The 22,493-nt window shown below is 37.5% G+C and overlaps 1 protein-coding gene and 1 non-coding gene across 3 annotated transcripts in view; both read left to right on the top strand.

The window, feature by feature from the left end:
• The window catches only part of DNAH12 (dynein axonemal heavy chain 12), a 256,283-nt gene that overhangs the window by 58,451 nt on the left and 175,339 nt on the right, over positions 1–22,493 (top strand). For both annotated transcript variants that reach the window (XM_031935192.1, XM_031935193.1), the window contains exons 12-17: positions 7,480–7,658; positions 12,317–12,452; positions 17,001–17,126; positions 18,063–18,197; positions 19,033–19,226; positions 20,689–20,932. In XM_031935192.1, the coding sequence (XP_031791052.1) occupies positions 7,480–7,658; positions 12,317–12,452; positions 17,001–17,126; positions 18,063–18,197; positions 19,033–19,226; positions 20,689–20,932 (1,014 nt within the window). The remainder of the gene's footprint in view (positions 1–7,479; positions 7,659–12,316; positions 12,453–17,000; positions 17,127–18,062; positions 18,198–19,032; positions 19,227–20,688; positions 20,933–22,493) is intronic.
• LOC111534780 lies at positions 19,422–19,528 on the top strand. Its single transcript, XR_002729214.1, has one exon. It is a non-coding gene; the product is annotated as a small nucleolar RNA U13 (small nucleolar RNA).

Here is a 22,493-nt window from a genome sequence, read left to right on the forward strand (position 1 = left end):
ATCTGTGGGTCTATTTCTGGATTCTCTATTTTCCATTGATTTATATATCTATTCTTATGCCAGTACCACATTGCCTTGATTTCTGTAGTTTAATGGTAAATTGTAAAATCAAGTAGTGCAAGTTCTCCCACTTTGTTCTTTTTCCAAAATTATTTTGACTATTCTAGGTGCTTTGCATTTCCATATACATTTTAAAATCAACCTATCAATTCCTAAAGAAGCCAGCTCGGATTTTGGTTAGGATTGCATTGAATCTCTGAATCAATTTGGAAAGAGCTGCCATCTTAAAATAGAAGCTTTCAATACATGACCATAGTATGTATTTAAATTTATTTGGACCTTCTTTAATTTCACTCAGCAATGTAGTTGTAGTTTGCACTGTACAGCTCTTGCAAATATTTTCCTAAATCTGTCCCTTAAAATGTTTCAGGTTTACCTGATTTTCTTATAGTTTTTTTTTTTTTTTTTTTTTTTTTTAACAGAGTTTCACTCTTGTTGCCCAGGCTGGAGTGTAATGGTGCGATCTCGGCTCGCTGCAAACTCTGCCTCCTGGGTTCAAGCAATTCTCCTGCCTCAGCCTCCTGAGTAGCTGGGATTACAGGTGCTTGCCACCACACCCAACTAATTTTTGTATTTTTAGTAGAGACAGGATTTTGCCATGTTGGCCAGGCTGGTCTTGAACTCCTAACTCAGGTGATCCGCCTACCTCGGCCCCCCAAAGTGCTGGGATTACAGGCATGAGCCACTGCACCTGGCCATAAATAGTATTTTTAATAGCAATTTTTATTTACATTACAGTGTTGAATAGCAGCAGTGAGATAGGGCATCCTTGCTGTGTTTATAGTCTTATGGGAAATATATTCAGTTTTTCATCATTAAATACGTTAAGAGTTGGGTTTTTGGTAGATGCCCTTTATCATGTGGATGAAATTCCTTTCTATTCCAAGTTTGCCAAGAGTTTTTATAATGGGAGGGCACTGAATTTTGTCAAGTATTTTTTGGCACATATTTAATTGATCACATGGATTTTCTCTTTTTTTGGTTAATATTTTGAATTATATTTATTGATGTTCAAATATTAACCCAATGTTGTTTTCCTGAGATAAACCTGAATTACCTCCAAAATTTAGTGCCTTAAAATACCAAACTTTATTATCTTATACTATCTGTGGGTCAGGAATCCAGCCTTGGATCAGCTGGGTCCCTATGGCTCAAGGTCTCTCATAAAGTTGCAGTCAAGCTATCAGCTAGGGCTATGTTCTCATGAAGGTTTGACTGGGGCAGAATGATTCCAAGTTCACGCAAGTGGTCATTGACAGGATTCAGTTTGCCACAGGCTATTGAATTTCTGTTTTTGGATACATAGATATTTAGGATTGTTATATTTTTTTGATGAACATTATTATTATAAAATAACCTTTTAAATCCCTGATCTTTTATATATATAAGTATATATAAAAATATATATATAATAGGGATTAAAAATATATAAATATATAAAAATGTATAAAATAATATAAAATATATTTGTATATTTATAAAATTTATATATAAATATATATCAAATATATATTTAAAAAATATATAAATATATATATTTTTTGAGATGGAGTCTTGCTCTTGTTGCCCAGGCTAGAGTACAATGGCACAATCGCGGCTCCCTGCAACCTCCACCTCCTGAGTTCAAGTGATTCTCCAGCCTCAGCCTCCTGAGTAGCTGGGATTACAAGTGCCTGCCACCATGCCCAGCTAATTTTTTTGTATTTTTTAGTAGCCATGGGGTTTCAACATGTTGGCCATGCTGGTCTCAAACTCCTGACCTCAGGTGATCTGCCCATCTCAGCCTTCTAAAATGCTAGGATTACAGGCGTGAGCCACCTCGCCTGGACCCTGATTATGTTTCTTAGTCTGAAGTTTTTTACTGATACTGATACTCTAGCTTTTATTTTACAAAACAACTTTATTGAGATGTAATTCACATATTATATACTCAATCAAAATCAAATATTATATAATCTATCAAAAAGTATGATTTATTTCTGTCATTTGCTGTGTCACACATTTTGGTACTCTGTTATATATGTGTAAATGTCATATTTTTCTATGGACTGACCCTTTTATTATTTTAAAATATCTCTCTTTATCTCTAGCAACATTTTTTAAAAAAATTTTTTTGAGGCAGGGTCTTGCTGTGCCGCCCAGGCTGGATTATAGTGGTGCTGTCACAGCTCACTGCAGCCTCAACCTCTCAGGCTTAAATGATCCTCCTGCCTCAGCCTCCTGAGTAGCTGGGAATACAGGCATATGCCACTATGGTGGGATAACTTTTGTATTTTTTGAGAGAAGGGATTTCGTCATGTTGCCTAGGCCGATCTCAAACTCCTGAGCTCAAGCGATCCGCCTGCCTCAGCCTCCCAAAGTGCTGGAATTACAGATGAGAGCTACCACACTTGGCCCTGAATTTTCTGTATACAATGTCATGTCATGTGCAATAGTGATTGTCTTACTTTCTTTCTAATCTGAGTTCCTTTTGTTTATTTTTCTTGCCTAATTTCACTGGCTAGTATCTGTAGTACAATGTTTTGTTTTGTTTTAGACAGGGTCTCACTTTGTTGCTTAGGCTGGAGTACAGTGATGTGATCTCAGCTCACTGTAGCCTCAGCCTCCGAGACTCCAGTGATCCTCCCACCTCAGCCTCCTAAGTATCTGGGGCTACAGGCACAGATCACCACGTCTAGCTAAGTTATTTTTTTGTTTTTAGTAGAGACAAGGTCTCACTATGTTGCCCAGGTTGGTCTCAAACTCCTGGGCTCAAGTAATCCATGCACCTCAGCCTCCTAAAGTGCCAGGATTATAGGTGTGAGACACCGTGCCCAGCCAATGTAGTACAAGTTCTTTTTTTTTTTTTTTTTTAGACAAGGTCTCACTCTGTTATCCAGACTGGAGTGCGGTGGTAGAACCTTGCTCACTGCTGCCTTGACCTCCCAGGCTCAAGCCATCTTCCCACCTCAGCCTCCCAAGTAGCTGGAACAACAGGCGTGTGCCATCACACCCAGCTAATTTTTGTATTTTTTGTAGAGATGGGGTCTCACTATGTTGCTCAGGCTGGTCTCAAACTCCTGGATGAAAGTGATACTCCTGCCTCAGCCTCCCAAAGCTCTGGAATTACAAGCACGAACCACTGTGCCTGGCCCTTATCTTGTTCTTGATCTTAGAGGGAAATGTTCATTTTTTCATCATTAAGTATAATGTTAGTTGTAGGTTTTTCCTAACCATGCCTTATGAAAGTTGAGGATGTTCTCTTCTATTCCTAGTTTGTGTTTTTACCATGAAAGAGTGTTGGGTTTCGTTAAATGCTTTTTTTTTTTTTCTTTTTTGACTGGTCAGGTACCCAATAGTGAGAAAGAGGAAAGAGTAGAACAAGCAGTTTGATCTGTGATTAACTGTGAACAATCAAATGAGATAACTCACTACCTTTAGACCTGTTTGTTTAATACGTTTTTGGCATCTGTTGAGATGACTATGGGTTTTTTTCTAATATGCATACTTTTTACCTTATTTGGTTTTTATGGTTTCATGAAACTATTTTGTGAATGCATAAATGCATAATTACTTTCACAAATTCAGAGATGGCATATAGTTGTCTTTTGGTAGCTGCAGGTATTTGTTCTAGGACCCATCTATAGATATCAAAATCTGCAGATGCTCAAGTCTCATATAAAATGGTGTAGTATTTGCATATAATTTATGCACATCCTCCAGTATACTTTAAACTATCTCTAGATTACTTATAATACCTAATGCAACATAAATGCTATATAAAGAGTTATACTGTATTGTTTTTTATTTGAATTATTTTATTGTTATTTTTATGGCTTTTCTCAAATATTTTCAATTTGCCATTAGTTGAATCTGCAGATGTGGAACCCGTGGATACAGAGGGCCAACTGTATTCTCTTTCATTTGTATTTTACCATATATTTCAATACAGTGCTATGCAGAGAATAAACATAATAAATGTTCTGTGAATTACCAGCTAAATTTTTTGTGGCCTGGGTATAACCTATAGTATCTATAAGCCCTAAATATCAAGACCAAGCATATGTTTCATTAAAGTTTTTTTTGTTTTAAGACGGAGTCTCGCCCTGTCGCCCAGGCTGGAGTGCAGTGGCGCCGTCTCGGCTTACTGCAAGCTCTGCCTCCTGGGCCCAAGACATTCTCCTGCCTCAGCCTCCTGAGTAGCTGAGACTACAGGTGCCCACCACTACACCTGGCCAATTTTTGTATTTTTAGTAGACAGGGTTTCACCATGTTGGCCAGGATGGTCTCAATCTCCTGATCATGATCCACCTGCCTCGGCCTCCCAAAATGCAAGGATTACAGGTGTGAGCCACTGCACCCCGCCTCATTAACTTTTAAAATGATTGTTTCCTTAGGTCTATTATTTTGTAGTGACATTTTCTAGAATTTTGTAATAGTTTTGGGATAGTTTATATAACTATTTGAAAATTTACTTTTAGATTTAGTAACATATTCCTGGATTTCTTTGTCAGTTTCTGATGTACTGTAGTTGTGGTATTTGGGGGGAAATTTAAGAATGATGAACTGTAACATCTGTACAGATGAACTTCTTTATTTATTATTTATTTATTTATTTATTTATTTATTTATTTTTTGAGACCGAGTTTCACTCTTGCTGCCCAGGCTGGAGTGCAATGGTACAATCTCGGCTCACCACAACCTCTGCCTCTTGGGTTCAAGCGACTCTCTTGTCTCCGCCTCCCGAGTAGCTGGGATTACAGGCATGCGCCACCATGCCCGGCTAATTTTGTATTTTTAGTAGAGAAGGGATTTCTCCATGTTGGTCAGGCTGGTCTTGAACTCCTGACCTCAGGTGCTCCGCCCACCTCAGCCTCCTAAAGTGCTGGGATTACAGGCATGGGCCACCACGCCTGGCTTATTATTTAATTTATTTTTTTAGAGACAGGGTCTCTGTTGTCCAGACTGGAGTGCAGTGATGTTAGCATAGCTCAATGCAGTCTCAAGTTCCTGGGATCAAATGATCATTCTACCTCAACCTCCTAAGTAGCAAAGATTAAAGGCATATTCCAACATGCCTATCTAAATTTTTTTTTTTTTCATGCGGAGTCTCAGTCACTCAGGCTGGAGAGCAGTAGTGTGATCATGGCTTAACGCAGCTTCCGCCTTCTGGGCTCAAGTGATCCTCCCACCTTAGCCTCCTGAATAGCTGAGACTACAGGCACGCACCACAACACCTGGCTAATTTTTGTATTTTTTGTAGAGACAGGGTTTCACCATGTTGCCCAAGCTGAAAGGCTAATTCAAAAAAAATTATTTTTTTTTTGTAGAGATGGGGGGTTCACTTTGTTGCTCAGGCTGATCTCGAACTCCTGGCTTCAAGCAATCCTCCTGACTCAGTCTCCCAAAATGCTGGGGGTTTACAGGCATGAGCCATCATGCCTGGCTTATACAGATGAATTTATAGGATGCTTGTGATTTGTGTAAAAATAAAACAGGACAGGAGAGTGGTTAGGAGTATAGTTAAAAAAAGGTTGGTGATGAGTTGCTAATTGTTGAAACTGGATGATGGGTACATTTTGCTTATTTTTGTATGTTTAAAATGTTCCATGAAAAAATTTAATATAATTGTGAAATATAACATACATAGTACATATGTATAGACAGATAGGTAATTATAACCTAGGTGGTAATAACCACGTAGCTTAAGAATGAGAACTTTGCAACACCCAGAAGCCACCACGTGCCTCTCCCCAATTACAACTTTCTTCTGTCTTTATTGGTAACTATTATCCTGACATTTCTTGCTTTCCTTTATGGTTTTACCACCTATGTATGTATACTTAAATAATATAGTTTAGTTTTGTCCATGGTAAGTTTGTATGAAAGGTATCGCACTGTATATATTCTTTTGTGTTTTTCTTCTTTCATCATGGTAAAATTTATCCATATTCATCTTTTTTCAATGCCATGAGTTCTGTCTACCCTTTATTTGATGTTTTTTTTTTTTTTTTTTTTTTTTTTTTTTTTTTTTTTTTGAGATACGATCTTGCTCTGTCTTCCAGGCTGGAGTGCGGTGGTGTGATCTCGGCTCACTGCAACCTCTACCTCTCAGGTTCAAGCGATTCTCAGCCTCTTGAGTAGCTGGGATTACAGGCGTGTGCCACTACATCCAGCTAATTTTTGTATTTTTAGTAGAGACGGGGTTTCACCATGTTGGCCAGGCTGGTCTTGAACTCCTGACCTCAGGGGATCCACCTGCCTCGGCCTCCCAGAGTGCTGGGATTACAGGCGTGAGTCACCGCGCCTGGCCTATTTGGTGTATTTCCAACCAAGAACAAGGCAGGTGCTTAAGACAGTCTTTGAATCAATTAATTATTATCTTCCCCCTTGAACACTGAAAAATTTAAACCCAATTCACCACATCCTAGATACTCTAGAAAAATAGGACAGCATTGAGAGAGAGAAACATAAAGGAAAGTTCTCCCGAAGGAAGAATAAAAGGAATAGGCCATTTCGGTAGAGAGTGGAGATCGAGTGAGAAGGAAGGCAGATAGAAACATTAAAGGTGGATTGTGAAATTAAGTCAAAGTTAGTCCAAAGTTGGTAAGTGTGTTTCACTTTTACCAAGTACAACATATCTTGTCAGATTTTCTTGATACTACTTTGTTTAATTTTTAAAAATTACCCCAGTGTTTGGGTACTAAGAAGTTGACATACATTCCAATATCTTGGATCTTGGTAATTGCAGAGCATCTGTTCCTGGATTATTATTACTATTTTGTTAATGATAGGATCTTACACTGTCACCCAGCATGAAATGCAGGGTGCCATCATAGCTGCCTGCAACCTCAAACTCCTGGGCTCAAGCAATCCTCCCACCTTAGTCTCCTAAGAGTAGCTGGGATTATAGGCTCAAACCATCTTGCCTAGCTTGGAGTATTTTAACAAAAACTAGTAAGTTCCTTATATATATATATTTTTTTTTTTTTTTTTCCCTAAAGATTGAATTAGAATCCTTGACCATGTGGATGTAAAGTGAAAAAAATAGAATCTTTAATGAGCTATCAGTAATGGCAAAAGCAAATATTTATCCACTGTGCAAATTGTTACATGATATAAGTTTGTTTCTAAACAGAGAAATGGGTTGACTCTGGGGATAGTTTTAAGAAATAATTATTGAGGGAAATTTTACCTTGTGATATGTTCAGATTTTGATACTGTGAATGGTATCATATTCGATATTTACTGGTAGATTGGCAAATTCCTTAATGAAAGAATAGGTGAAAAAATATGTATGAAACAAGGGAAAAAATTTTAGTCACTTAGCAAAAAATAAAGTTGTATTTATATTATATAATTAAGACTTTCATAACAATACAATATTATAAAATCACTGAAAGTTCTAAACTTTTTTTCATTTGAACACTTTTTTTCAAGTTTATAGAAAAATTTTTCAGTCTTGCCTCAGAAATAATGCTTTTGCCTCAGTGGATTCATTACCCTATGGTGCGTTTGGATTGTGAAGATTTGAAGACAGGCCTGACAAATAAAGCAAAAGCCTTTGCAAACATATTATTAAATGACATAGCTTCAAAATATAGAAAAGAAAATGAACGGTAAGTAGAATTAATTCCCAAGCTCAGAATTATATGGCTAAAAGAAATACTTTGCTAAAGTAATTCCTGTTTAAAAACAAAAGCTTAAAATATGTAAGTACTTACAACTTTTTCTCCATAGCTGCCTCCTATAGAGGTGCCTTTGTAGTCCCATTGGGCTGGCTCCTTTTTGTTTGATACTGTTTGATACCTTTTTAAATGCAGATCATTTCATCATTCAGGTATTAAGCCCAGTAACCAATAGTTCTCCCTTCCTTCCCTTCCCCTTCCCCTTTCCTTCCCCTTCCCCTTCTCTTCCCTTCCTTTCCTTTCCTTCTATTAGAGATAAGGTCTTGCCATGTTGCCTAGGCTGCTCTCAAACTCCTGGACTCAAGTGATCCTGCCTTCTCAGCCTCCCAGAGTGTTGGGATTACAGGTGTGGGCCACTGTGCCTGGCCACATTCCTCCTGTATTTCTGATATTCAATAATTAACTATAAAGTCCTACATGATCTGATTTCTGCTCACCACTTCAACTTCCTTTGCCATTCCTAAAGTATGCCAAGCTTATTACCACCTTATGGCGTTGCTGTTTTTTCTTCCTGGAATCTCTTTTCCTGGTATTTGACAACTCATTTGTTTTTTCCCTCACCTTGAATATCACCTCCCTGGAAAGGCCTTCTCTGGCCCCTCTGTATAAAATAGCGGCTTCTTCTTGACACTCCATCATTCTTTTTCCTTTTATGGTGCTTTATTTTTCTTCATAGCTTTTTTTTTTCTTTAGAGACAGGGTCTCACTATAATGCCCAGACCGAAGTGCAGTAGCACAATTATAGCTCACTGCAGCCTTGAACTCCTGGGCTCAAGGGATCCTCAGCATTTTTTTTTTTTTTTTTTTTTTTGAGACGGAGTCTCGCTCTGTCGCCCAGGCTGGAGTGCGGTGGCGGGATCTCGGCTCACTGCTACTTCCGCCTGCCAGGTTCACGCTATTCTCCTGCCTCAGCCTCCTGAGTAGCTGGGACTACAGATGCCCGCCACCATGCCCAGCTAATTTTTTTTTTTGTATTTTTAGTAGAGATGGGGTTTCACCATGTTAGCCAGGATGGTCTCGATCTCCTGACTTCGTGATCCACCTGCCTCAGCCTCCCAAAGTGCTCGGATTACAGGCGTGAGCCACCACGCCCAGCCAGAATTATTTTTTTGCTACCTAACAGAGTACATATTTGTGTGCTTTTGTCTCTCTCCTCAGTTTCAATACCAGCTTTATGAGGGCAGGGTCTCATTTACTGCTATGTTTACAATGTTTAGAATTTTCCTTAGCATATTGTAGGTACTCAGCTATTTATTAAATGAGTGAATGAGCAAGTATAATTTCTCACATATTTCTCCAAATTCCTGCATGAACTAAAAAATCATTTACCTCTTTTACACTTTGTTTTTACATGTTTTTTCCTGATATTTCTAGTAATAGCATGACAATACAGATTTCTAACTTAAAATTTAAAAAATTTTTTAATAGAGACATGGTTTTGCCATGTTGCCCAGGCTGATTTCAACCTCCTGGACTCAAGAGCTCCTCCTACCTCAGCCTCCCAAAGTACTGGGGTTACAAGCGTGAGCCTCTTTGTCTGGGGTAGATAGTTTTTTCTTGAAGAAAAAATTAATTTAATTTTTAAAATTTCAATAGTTTTGGGGGGTATAAGTGATTTGGTTACATGGGTAAATTCCTTTTTTTTTTTTTTGAGATCGAGTGTCACTGCAACCTCTGCCTCCCAGGTTCAAGCTATTCTCCTGCCTCAGCCCCCCAAATAGCTGGGACTACTGGTGTGTGCCACCATGCCTGGCTAATTTTGTATTTTTAGTAGAGACAGGGTTTCACCATGTTGGTCAGGCTGGAACTTCTGACCTCAAGTGATCTACCTGCCTGGGCCTCCCAAAGTACTGGGATTACAGGCGTGAGCCGCCACGCCTCGCAGGTAAGTTCTTTAGTGGTGATTTCTGAGATTTTAGCATACCCATCACCCAAGCAGTGTACATTGTACCAATATGTAGTCTTTTAACCCTCACCTCCCTCTCAGCCTTTCCCACACCGAGTCCCCAAAGTCCATTGTATTACTGTTTTGCATCCTCATAGCTTAGCTCCCACTTATAAGTGAGAATATACAATATTTGGTTTTCCATTCCTGAGTTGCTTCACTTAGAATAATGGCCTCCAGCTGGGTGTGGTGGCTCACACCTGTAATCCCACCACTTTGGGAGGCCAAGGCAGGTGGATCACGAGGTCAGGAGTTCAAGACCAGCCTGGCCAACATGGTGAAACCCCATCTCTACTCAAAATACAAAAATTAGCCGAGCGTGGTGGCACGTGCCTGTAATCCCAGCTACTTGGGAGGCTGAGGCAGGAGAATGGCTTGAACCTGGGAGGTGGAGGTTGTGGTGTATTGCGCCACTGTACTCTAGCCTGGGCAACAGAGTGAGACTCTGTCTTAGAAAAAAGAAAAAAGAATAATGGCCTCCAGCTCCATCCAAATTGTGGCAAAGGACATTATTTCATTCCTTTTTATGGCTAAGTAGTATTTGGTGGTGTCTATATACCATATTTTCTTTATCCACTCATTGGTCGAGGGGCATTTAGGTTGGTTCCGTATCTTTGCAATTGTGAACTGTGCTGCTAATAAACATGCTTGTACAGATATCTTTTTCATATAATGACTTCTTTTCCTTTGGGATTGTTTGATTGAATGGTAGTTCTATTTTTAGTTCTTTAAGGAATTTCAAAACTGTTTTCCATAGTGGTTGTACTAATTTACATTCTCACAAGCAGTTTAAGTGTTCCCTTTTCACCACATCCATGCCAACATCTATTGTTTTTTGAAAATTATGGCCATTCCTGCAGGAGTGAGGTGGTATCTCATTGTGGTTTTAATTTGCATTTCTGTGATGATTAGTTATGTTCAGCATTTTTTCGTTGGTTTGTTGGCTGTTTGTCTGTCTTCTTTTGAGAAATGCCTATTCATGTCCTTTGCTCACTTTTTGATGAGATTATTTGTTTTTTCCTTGCAGATTTGTTTGAGTTCATTGTGGATTCTGGATACTAGTCTTTTTTTGGAGGCAGAGTTTGCAAATATTTTCTCCCAGTCTGTGGGTTGTCTGTTTACCCTGCTGATTATTTCTTTTGCTGTGCAGAAGCTTTTCAGTTTAATTAGGTTCCTTTTTATTTATTTTTATTTTTGTTGTGTTTGCTTTTGAGGTCTTAGTCATGAATTCTTTGCCTAGGCCATATCCAGGAGCTTTTTTCTGATGTTATTTTCTAGAATTTTTATGGTTTCAGGTATTGGATTTAAGTCTTTGATCCGTCTTGAGGTGATTTTTGTATAAGGTGAGAGATGGGGATCCTGTGGTTATTCAGGTTTCCCAGCACTATTTATTGAATAGGGTGTCCTTTCCCCAATTTATGTTTTTATATGCTTTATCAAAGATTAGGTTGGCCCAGATATTTTAAAGCTCAGGAAATAATTCTATGAAATGTAACTTTAGTTGAATAATGCTGTAGGATATCTAGGCTCATATCCTACATGGGATATTCTAAGAGAACTGTTAATTAAAGAAACTATGTATAAGGGGTGATCTGTTTACTTGCTGTACTGTCATGTTTCACAAGAGGCACTAATAATAATAATAAAAAAACTAATGATTATACTAATGATTATAGTTATCAGTAAATAGAGGGTACTATGTGCTAGACCCCTTACATTCATTATTGTTTTATAACAATCCAGAAAGATGAATGTTACCTGGGTATTTAAGAGAGTTGAAGAGGTCGCTAAAATTTTTTCTAATATGCCATAATTTTGCATGAAATTATTACCTTAATTTTGTAGGTTTTATTGATGTATAGTATATACTGAGTTATAGCAGATAAGCTTAATTTTTTTTTTTTTTTTGAGACAGTGTCTCACTCTGTCACCCAGACTGGAGTGCAGTGTGCAATGATGGCTCACTGCAGCTCAACCTCCCAGGCTCAAGTGGTCCTCCTGCCTCAGCTTCCCAAGTAGCTGGGACTACAGGCATGTGCCACCAGGCCCAGGTAATTTTTGTATTTTTTTTGTAGAGACAGGGTTTCACCATGTTGCACAGGCTGTTTTTGAACTCTTGAGCTCAAGTGATCTGCCTGCCTTGGCCTCTCAAAGTGCTATGTTTACAGGTGTGAGCCACTGTACCTGGCCAAGCTTAAATATTTTTAAGGTAATTTAGTGAATTGAGCAATTATTTTTAGGATATCATAGTTCTTATTTTTTATTTTTTTGAGACGGAGTCTTGGTCTGTTGCCCAGGAGTGCAGTGGCGCGTCTCACCTCACTGCAAGCTCCACCTCCCAGGTTCACGCCATTCTCCTGCCTCAGCCTCCCAAGTAGCTGGGACTACAGGCACCTGCTACCACGCCCGGCTAATTTTTTTTTTGTATTTTTAGTAGAGATGGGGTTTCACCGTGTTAGCCAGGATGGTCTCGATCTCCTGACCTCATGATCCGCCCCCCTCGGCCTCCCAAAGTGCTGGGATTACAGGCATGAACCACCACTCCCGGCCGTTCTTATTTTATAATAATCATCATAACACACATTTATTGACTATGATTTAACATTAATTAACATCAGTCTATTAAGGTGGAGTTTTATGTCAGTATTTGCAGTGAATTTGAAGCAATTAAAGAACATGCGTTAAAAGTCCCTGAAACAACAGAAGAGATGATGGATCTGATATCTTATGTAGAAAAAGCCCGGACTACAGGAATCGAACAGTTGATTTTAAGGATCCAGGTAAGAAAATTTAATTTACATATTTTGGTTTATTTTCATTGTGAAATATGATATTCATAGTGAAGATGTGTAAAATGTATAGTTACACAAGTAGTTGTAAATTGAGCAGTTATATTGCCACCACCTAGGTCAAGAAATAGGATATTGTCAGCACCCCAGGACTCTGCATGTAACTTTCTGATCGCCATGCCTCTCCTTCTCCTGTGGCCTCCTCTAGAGATTAGCAGTTGATTTTTATAGTAATCATAGCTTTGAATTTCTTTAGTTTCACCAATTGTGTGTATGTCCTTAAACAATATAGATTTAAAAAAATTTTTTTTATAGTTTCTGCATTTAATAGTGTGCTTATACCTTTTCCAGCACAAGAGTATGTACCTATTTACCTATATTTGACTCTTATTCTTTGTTTAAAAAACTTTAAAAAATGTTAAACAACACATATACCAAAATTACATAAAACACAAACTGTACAATTTGGAATGTTCTAAACTGCCAGTAATTGCCACATAGGAAAATAAATAGAACCTTGCCAAACCACTAGAAACCCATCATAATCCTTCATCTTCTGGATGTTAGCAGTATTCTGATTTTTTATTTTTAATTTTTTTGAGATGGAATCTCACTCTGTCGCCCAGGCTGGAGTGCAGTGGCAAGATTTCGGCGCACTGCAACCTCTGCTTCCTGGGTTCAAGTGATTCTCCTGCCTCAGCCTCCCGAGTAGCTGGGACTACAGGCACCCGCCACCATGCCCGGAGAATTTTTGTATTTTTAGTAGAGATTGGGCTTCACCATATTGACCTGGCTGGTCTCGAACTCCTGACTTTATGATCCGCCCACCTCGGCCTCCCAAAGTGCTGGAATTACAGGCATGAGCCACTGCACCTGGCCAATTCTGATTTTTATGGTAATTACTTCCTTGTTCTTTTTTATAGTTGTACAACTTAAACATGTATTTCTAATCAATATAGTTAATTTCTTCTGATTTTGGTCTTTATATAAAGGGAATCATACTATTTATATTCTTTTGCCTCTCATCAATGTTATGTTAGTAGTGTCATTGTTCCTTAACTTTAGCTGATTTTCATTGCTGTGTAGTATTCCATTCCATATTGCATCCATTCCACATTGTATACAATAATTTATTTAAAAAATTTTACTGTTCTGGATATTTGGTTATTTCTGCTTCTGGTATTACTGGCAATGCTTCTGAGAACATTTTTATACATGTATCCCAGTGCACACATTCATTCATTTCTTCCAGGTGTTATAGGATATGCTTTTCTTCACCTTTACGAATTAAGGCAAAATTCTTTTCTAAGTAGTTCCAGTTTTAGACTCCTATTAGCAGTGCACAAAATGTCTATTATTTTAACATTCTTACTTGCAATTGTGAGATGGTTTAAATTTTGCCAGTCTATTGGGTGAAAGTTATGGTATTTTCAATGTGCATTTTCCTAAAAAGAAATGAATTTAAACACTTTTCATATGCTTATTGGCCATTTGGAGTGCCTCTTTTGTGAAATGATTGATAGTACATATATTTTGCTCGTTTATTTTTTGGGTTATGTACTTTTTCCTTATTGATTTGTAGCAGTTAAAAAGTGGCAAAATAAACATAACACAAAATTTACCATTTTAACCATTTTTAAGTATACAGTTCAATGTAGTAATTTTAAATATATTATTAGGTATCTTTTTATCCACTCTGTAATTTAATTTTTTAATGGTGTTTTTGATGAACAAAAGTCCTTAATTTTAATGCAGTTAAATGAAGCAATCTTTTATTTTATAATAAATGGAGCAATCTTTTATTTCCTTCCTTCCTTCCTCTTTTTCTCTCTCTCTTTCTCTCTTTTCTTTTCTTTCTTTCTTAACCTTTCTTCCTTTCTTTCTTTCTTTTCTGTTAGAGACAAGGTCTTGCCATGTTGCCTTAATTTTAATGCAGTTAAAAGGAGCAATCTTTTATTCTATACCTAGTGCTTTCTGTATTTTGTTTAAGAAATCCTCTGCTACCTTGGTTCAAAGATATTTTTCTTCCACCCTTTTCTAGAAGCTGTTTAGATTTGCTTTTCAGATTTAGGTTTCAATCCTGAAAATTTATTTCTGTAAATAATGTGAGGTCCAATTTAAATATTTTCCCATATAGATGAGCAATTACACATTTATTGAAGAGACCATCCCCACTGTGTCCATATATGTATAGATCTGTTTTGAGGCAGCTTGTTTTGTTCCACTGGCCTTTTTTTTCTTTCTTTCTTTTTTTTGACAGAGTCTCACTCTGTCACCAGGCTGGAGTGCAATGGTGCAATCCCGGCTCACTGCATCCTTTGCCTCCCGGGTTCAAGAGATTCTCCTGCCTCAGCCTCCCGAGTAGCTGGGACTACAGGCACATGCCACCACGCCCAGCTAGCACCACCACGCCCAGCTAATTTTTGTATTTTTAGTAGAGACAGGGTTTCACTATGTTGGCCAGGATGGTCTCCATCTCTTGACCTCATGATCCGCCCGACTTGGCCTCCCAAAGTGCTGGGATTACAGGCATGAGCCACCATGCTATGCCAAAATGTATTTTTATATACTAATTTAATACCCATCATTCAATTTTTATTTTAACATTTTCTATTTAAAACTTTGAATTTTAGGCCATGCGCAGTGGCTCATGCCTGTAATCCCAGTACTTTGGGAGGCGGAGGTAGGTGGAGCACCTGAGGTCAGAAGTTCGAGACCAGACTGACCAACATGGTGAAACCCCGTCTCTACTAAATACAAAAAGTTGTCCGGGCGTCGTGGCACATGCCTGTAATCCCAGCTACTTGGGAGGCTGAGGCAAGGGAATCACTTGAACCTGGGAGGCGGAGGTTGCAGTGAGCCGAGATTGTGCCATTGCACTCCAGCCTGGGCAAAAAGAGTGAACTCTGTCTCTAAAAAAAAAATTTTAACTTTACTATTTTTATATATTTTAAATTTCTCTTCTTAATTTTAATAGTTTATCTGAAGATTATTTTGGAATGTCTACATGTACCATTCATTATGTAACTTGCAAATAATGACAGTTTTGTTTTTCATGACCAAATGTTACACATTTGCAAAACTTTTTTTATTTTCTTTGCAACAGTGGACTGTCTGGGACTCTAGTACAATGTTGAATAGCAGTGGATGACAGGTTTCCCATCTATATCCCAACCTTAAGGGGAAAGCTTTCAATATTTCACTATTAAGTATGACATTTCTTGTAGGTTTTATACAGGTACTTTTGCCAGATTAATGAATTCCCTTCTATTGCTGATGTGCTACTAGGTTTTTTGAAAAGAAAAATTAGTATGAGTGGACTTTGAATTTCACTACATGTCTTTTTTGCGTGTACTGTGGTGATCATATGCTTTTTCTCTTTAATCTGTTAGTATAATGAATTACATGGATCGTTTTTTGTTTTAAAGTTTTATTTCTATGTGCATTGTATATATAAAATATATAGAATGTACAAAATACATATTTAATGTTATTTTCAATACATAATTTTATATCTATATTATATATAATATATAAAATACATACGTATAAAATAAAATCAAAAACCTTAAATTTGCCTTTGAATCTGTATTTTAGTTCTTAAAAATTAGTGCTACAGTACAGCTTATAGAGCAATGAAAGATATAGAGGGTAAAAATATTCAATCTCTCTACTCAGATAAATCTATTGTTTTAAGAGTTTTTTTTCTTTGCAACTCACCTCCTTTTTTTTTTTTTTTTGAGACGGAGTCTCACTCTGTCGCCCAGGCTGGTGTGCAGTGGCACTATCTCGGCCCACTGCAACCTCTGCCTCCTGGGTTCAAGCAATTCTTCTGCCTCAGCCTCCGAGTAGCTGGGACTACAGGCCTGCGTCATCACGCCTGGCTAATTTTTGTATTTTTAGTAGAGATGGGGGTTCACCATGTTGACCAGGCTAGTCTGTAACTCCTGACCTCAGGTGATCCACCTCCCTCGGCTTCCCAAAGTGCTGGGATTGCAGGTGTGAGCCACTGCACCCGGCCTACTCACCTCCAACTCTTTCTGAACTGTTACAAACCATAATATTCTGGACTATTGCGTACAGCAATGTGCGAAGTAGGCAAAAATGGTGGTGATGTCACTGAAGATACAAAACAAAAGATACTAAAATCTTTGTCATCAAAGATACAAAAATAAAAAAATGTATAAGAATAAAATAATTTAAAATCCTTTAAAATCAAAGTTAAAGGATTGCTGAAGATTTAATTACGTTTTTCAGTCATAAACAAGGGAGGACCAAAAGTTCCTTTAGTTAAATCAACTGCAAGTGAAAACTTTTTAAAAGCCTTGTTTCTAGCATAAAAGTGTACAATTATGTGGCATGAAACAAGATAAATAATACTGCTATTGAAATACCCGTCTGGTTTGAGTGATATATAAAATATCAGTTAATAATCTGAGTCAAATTTAAATCTGAAAAAGTATTAGAGATTGTTGTTCTCTTTTTCTTAATGACTTAGATTTTCTATATGACATATTATATCCAGAGTTTCTTTTGTAGGAATCTAAACGCCAAATGAGTTACTTTTTAGATGTTTTTCTATTTCCTCAAGAAGACTTAGCTTTAAATGCAACTGTCCTCATGTGGCCTAAGAAAATTAATCCCATCTTTGATGAAAATGATGAGGTAAATATATTTTTCATTTTTTTTGTATTCTGACATTTCGAGCACATCATTCACATTTAATTTTCATATCTACTGGCCACCTAACTTTAAAAGTAATTTTGTATGTCAATATGAGTTTGAGACTGGCCACACTTATGGTCCTCTAGGCTTAAGACAAGCCGTTAAACTTAACTCACAAGGTCTGGTAAGTAGTGGGGCTGACATTTAGAAAGTCAGAACTATTATATAAATTAATAATAGAAGCACTTAACTGAGAAAATGCTTTCCATTTATTCAATTATTTAACTCATAAAAATCCCACGTGCTCCCATTTCTTCCATTTTATAGATGAGAAATATGAGACTCAGAGAAATTAAATAGTTCAATATCACAGTGATAAGATTTACAATTTTATATCAGACTGAATGTATTTCAGATATTGAAAAAGTCCTAATGTAAACCAGTTTATCCTGAATTGGGAGGTAAGATGGTATTGTAATAAAAAGCGTGGCCTTCAATCAGATAAACCAAGATTCTAATCCAGGTTTTGATTTTTATGATTTTGTGAACATGAACATGACTTCCATAAGATTCAATTTCTTTTCTCTGAAATGAGAATAATAATACTAGTAATAATATAGGTAAGGTATTTAATAGTTCTTGATACATGGCACATGCTCAATAAATGGTAATTTTATTATTATTAAATAAACAAATTAAAATAAATTTTAATTAATGAATACAAGTTGTTAAAGTCACTTTGGAGATCAAGGAATGTTTTTGTGTGTGGTTTATTATTCTTTGCATTTTTATATCAATAATTATAGACATTGTTTTATTTTTGTGCTCATTTTTACTTCTCTGATGGTTTTTATGATTATACACAGTATTTAGATTTCTGACTCGGTAATTCTTTGTTACAGATTAACTAACATGATTAAATTGTTTTTTAAAAAGCTAATTGAGAATGCTAAACATAAAAAAGAAAATGAACTAATGGCCAAGAGAGAGAAACTTATTTTGGAAATAGAAAAGGAATCACGCCGCATGGAAGAGTTTACAGAATTTGCAGAGCTGGAGCGCATGCAACAGGTCTGATAAATATATAAGACAATAGCTATGGCTAGCCCATAGAGTCATACAGGACATGTTAACATAAATTTAAAAATATAGACAAATGCAAGTTTACTTTTTTATGTTTACTCTATATATTTTCTATATATTACATAGATACATATATATTTATCTAATATATTTATATATAGTAAAATACATAAATATTTATTTAAACACTTTATATGTAGTCTCAGCCTCCTGAGTAGCTTGGACTAACAGGCGTGTGCCACCATGCCCAGCTAATTTTTTTGTATTTTCTTGTAGAGATGGGGTTTTGCCATGTTGCCCAGGCTGGCAAACAAAGACCTGACTCTTAGGCCCAGAACTGGAGCTATGTTGTCTTTCTTGTGACTTAGTTCTCTATTTGTAGAGTAGACATCATCATACCTTTTGCTCTCAATCATAGTTATGTTGTGAAGTTAATATTTAAAATTGCTGTATAGGCCAGGCACACTGGCTCACTCCTGTAATTCCCGCACTTTGGGAGGCAGAGGTGGGCAGATCACCTGAGGTCAGGAGTTCAAGACCAGCCTGGCCAATATGGCAAAACCCCGTCTCTACTAAAAATACAAAAATTAGCCAGGCATGGTGGTCGGCATCTGTAGTCCCAGTTACTTGGTAGGCTGAGGCGGGAGGATCACTTGAACCAGGGGGGCGGAGGTTGCAGTGAGCCCAGATCATGCCACTGCACTCCAGCCTAAAAATAAAGTTGTTGTATAAATGCAAGGACATATTGTACACAGTATCATATGATTTTATTTTTGAAACATTACTTGAATATTTCTTAAGACAAAAAATTATTTGCTTTCAGTATGTGACAGATGTAAGACAACTACAAAAACGTATTCAGGAATCTGAAGAAGCAGTGCAGTTTATTAATAAAGAAGAGGAACTTTTCAAATGGGAATTGACAAAATATCCTGAACTGGATAAATTAAAAGTTAACATTGAGCCCTATCAGAAGTTTTTTAATTTTGTTTTGAAGTGGCAACGATCAGAAAAACGGTAATTGCTGGTAATGTAATAAAAATCAAGCAAATGACAGAAAAGAGTTTGTAAAATATAAATTTATTTATTTATTTTTGGTTAAGTATTTAAAAGTAGGATTTATATGTCCATTTGAAAGAGAACCAGGTACCATATAGGAGAAGCATCGAATGCTGCTAAGGTCCCACTAACCTTACTAATACAATATCTGAGATCCTTTTCTGGTTTATGAGCATAATGATTGGATTTTCATGCTCATGTGTGAGAGGTGTGGCCTTCCTCAAACGTTGTTACAATGTCAGCACATTACCCTTCTGACATGAAAAATGTATATATAATATATGAGTTTTCATTTTGGTTTCTGAGAGTCAATTCCCTTTTTAATACAATAGATTAATTTCACTAATGTTTACCCCCAAAATTAGAAGTATGGAGTCAAATCCGCATTTTATTTTTATTTTTGTTTTATAATTTCAACTTTTATTTTAGATTCAGAAACATGTGCGGGTTTGTTTCATGGGTATATTGCATGACACTGAGATTTGGGGTACAAATGATCCTATCTCCCAGGTAGTGAGCATAGCACCTAATAGGTAGTTTTTCAGCCCTTGCTCCCCTCCCTCTCTCCCACCTCTAGTAGTCCCCAGTGTCTGTTGTTCCCATCTCTGTGTCCATGCATACCCAGGGCTTAGCTCCCACTTCAAAGTGAGAAAATGAGGTATTTGGTTTTCTGTTCCTGCATTAATTTGCTTAGAATAATGGCCTTTGGCTGCATCCATATTGCTGCAAAGGGCATGATTTCATTCTTTTTTAAGGTTGCATTGTATTCCATGGTGTATATGTACCGAATTTTTTTTATTCAATCCACTGTTGATGAGCACCTAGGTTGACTCCATGTCTTTGCTATTGCGAATGGTGCTGCGATGAACAGACAAGTACATGTGTCTTTTTGGTAGAATGATTATTTTTCTTTGGGTATATACCCAGTAATGGGATTGCTGGGGCAAATAGTAGTTCTGTTTTAAGTTCTTTGAAAAGTCTCCAAACTACTCTTCACAGTGGCTGAGCTAATTTACAGTCCCACCAACAGTGCAACAGTGTATAAGCATTCCCTTTCCTCCACAGCATCTGTTTTTTGTTTTTTTGTTTTACTTTTTAATAATAGCCATTCTGGCTGATGGGAGATGGTCTCTCATTGTGGTTTGATTTGCATTTCTGTAATGTGAATCTACATTTTATTTGGGTATGTTAGTCATCCATTTATAATCTGATACATATTTTAGCACATGCAGCATAGTCAAAATGATTATTTTAGTTCTGTCTTTCTACCATCAGCTCTACTTGGGTGCCTGAGAAAAACTGTTAACAGCTCTTGACCTCATTTTTCTCTCTTAAAACAAGGGGTCTAGCCTAAAGGATCTCTAAGGCCCCTTCAAACTCCAAAAGTCTGAGTTTAATAATATTTTTTCTTTCAATTCAGGTGGATGGATGGAGGGTTTTTGGACCTCAACGGGGAAAGCATGGAGGCTGATGTGGAAGAGTTTTCCCGAGAAATTTTTAAGACGCTAAAGTTTTTCCAAACGAAGCTAAAGAAAGAATTGCAAGAAAAAAGAAAGGCAGCAAGAAAACGGTCTTTGGAAGAAGAGAAAATTGAAGAAGAACCAAAAGAGAATCCTACTCTCACTATGTGCAGTACAGTCATGGAACAGATAAAAGCTTTTAGGGTATAAATGTATATAATAACATTTTAATATTATAGCTATCTTCTCAACTTTTCTGTTGCCTAATATATAAATTATAAAGCCTATCTTCTGGTTTTACATGTTTATTATTTATTATTATTAATAATTTTTGAGGCAGGGTCTTGCTCTGTTGCCCAGGCTAGAGTGTAGTGGTGACTCACTGCCACTGCCTCCTGGGCTCAAGTGATCCTCCCACATCAGCCTCCCGAGTAGCTGGTAATACAGCCACCATGCCTGGCTAATTTTTTTGAAGAAATGGGGTTTTGCTGTGTTACTCAGGCTGGTCTTGAACTCGTGTGCTCAAGCAATCTGTCCACCTTGGCCTCCCAAATTGCTGGAATTACAGGCATGAGCCACCACACCTGGCATATTATTATTACTTTTTAGATAGGGTCTCCCTCTGTTGCCCAGGCTGGAGTGCAGTGGCACAGTCATAGCTCACTGCAGCCTCAGACTCCTAGGCTCAAGAAGAAGACACTATTTCTTCCCATTTTGCTAATAAATTGGGTCTCTGTCACTTGTAATCAAAGGAGTATGGCCAAATGAGGGTACTGAGGAGAAACAATCAGAAAAAATAAGATTTTAAATTCAGCTGCTATGCCTCAGCCTCTTGGTCAAGCTCTGACTCACTCCTACCTCTCTTCTAGGCGTGGGTATTTGTGACAGAGCTGAGTGATTGGTTTTGGGAGGAAGAGATAAGGGCACTTTATTCCTCTCATCTTTCGAATTACATCTGTTTGCATCTTTGATGTTTTGGTGTCTCATTCCCACAGCTTTAGCTCCTCATCATGAAGCACCACTATGGAGCGTAGGAAAGGCTGGTTGGGTGGTGAATGGCAGCCATATTTGGGGCAGATCAAGGAGAATACATGTATAAAGCCAGATCTGGCAAAACTGGGGGAAAGAGTTCCTCTGGCCCAAGAAAGGCAGCAGAAGATTGCTTAGACCTATTAGGGCAGATTGCATACTTTCTGAAAATGACACTAAGTCATTTTCCTATGGAAAACATAGGAAGAGTATACTATTGTTTATAATTTACTATAATAAAACTAAACAAACAGGATAAATAGCCTACCATTAATTCAGCATAATCCAAACTTTGAAGTGAGGTTATAACCATTTTTTCTAGATGAATACATTAAAAAATTTTAGCATTTGCAAAATGCTTAGATGAAGGCTTTTGAGTCCAGATAAATTGTTGACCTATGGATTCTGAATCTTAAGAATTACTCAAGGCCAGTCACAGTGGCTCATGCCTGTAAATTCCAGCACTTTGGGAGGCTGAGGTGGGCAGATCACCTGAGGTCAGGAGTTTGAGACCAGCCTGGCCAATATAGTGAAAACTCATCTCTACTAAAAATACAAAAATTAGTTGAGCATGGTGGTACATACCTATAATCCCAGTTACTTGGGAGGCTGAGGGAGGAGAATCGTTTGAACCCAGGAGGCGGAGGTTGCAGTGAGCTGAGATCATGCCTCTGCATGCCCAGTCTGGGCAACAGAGCAAGACTCCAAAATTACTCAAGAAAGCCTTGATAGAGCT

The sequence above is a fragment of the Piliocolobus tephrosceles genome, chromosome 2 (genome assembly GCF_002776525.5).
Source record: "Piliocolobus tephrosceles isolate RC106 chromosome 2, ASM277652v3, whole genome shotgun sequence".
NCBI lineage: Eukaryota > Metazoa > Chordata > Mammalia > Primates > Cercopithecidae > Piliocolobus > Piliocolobus tephrosceles.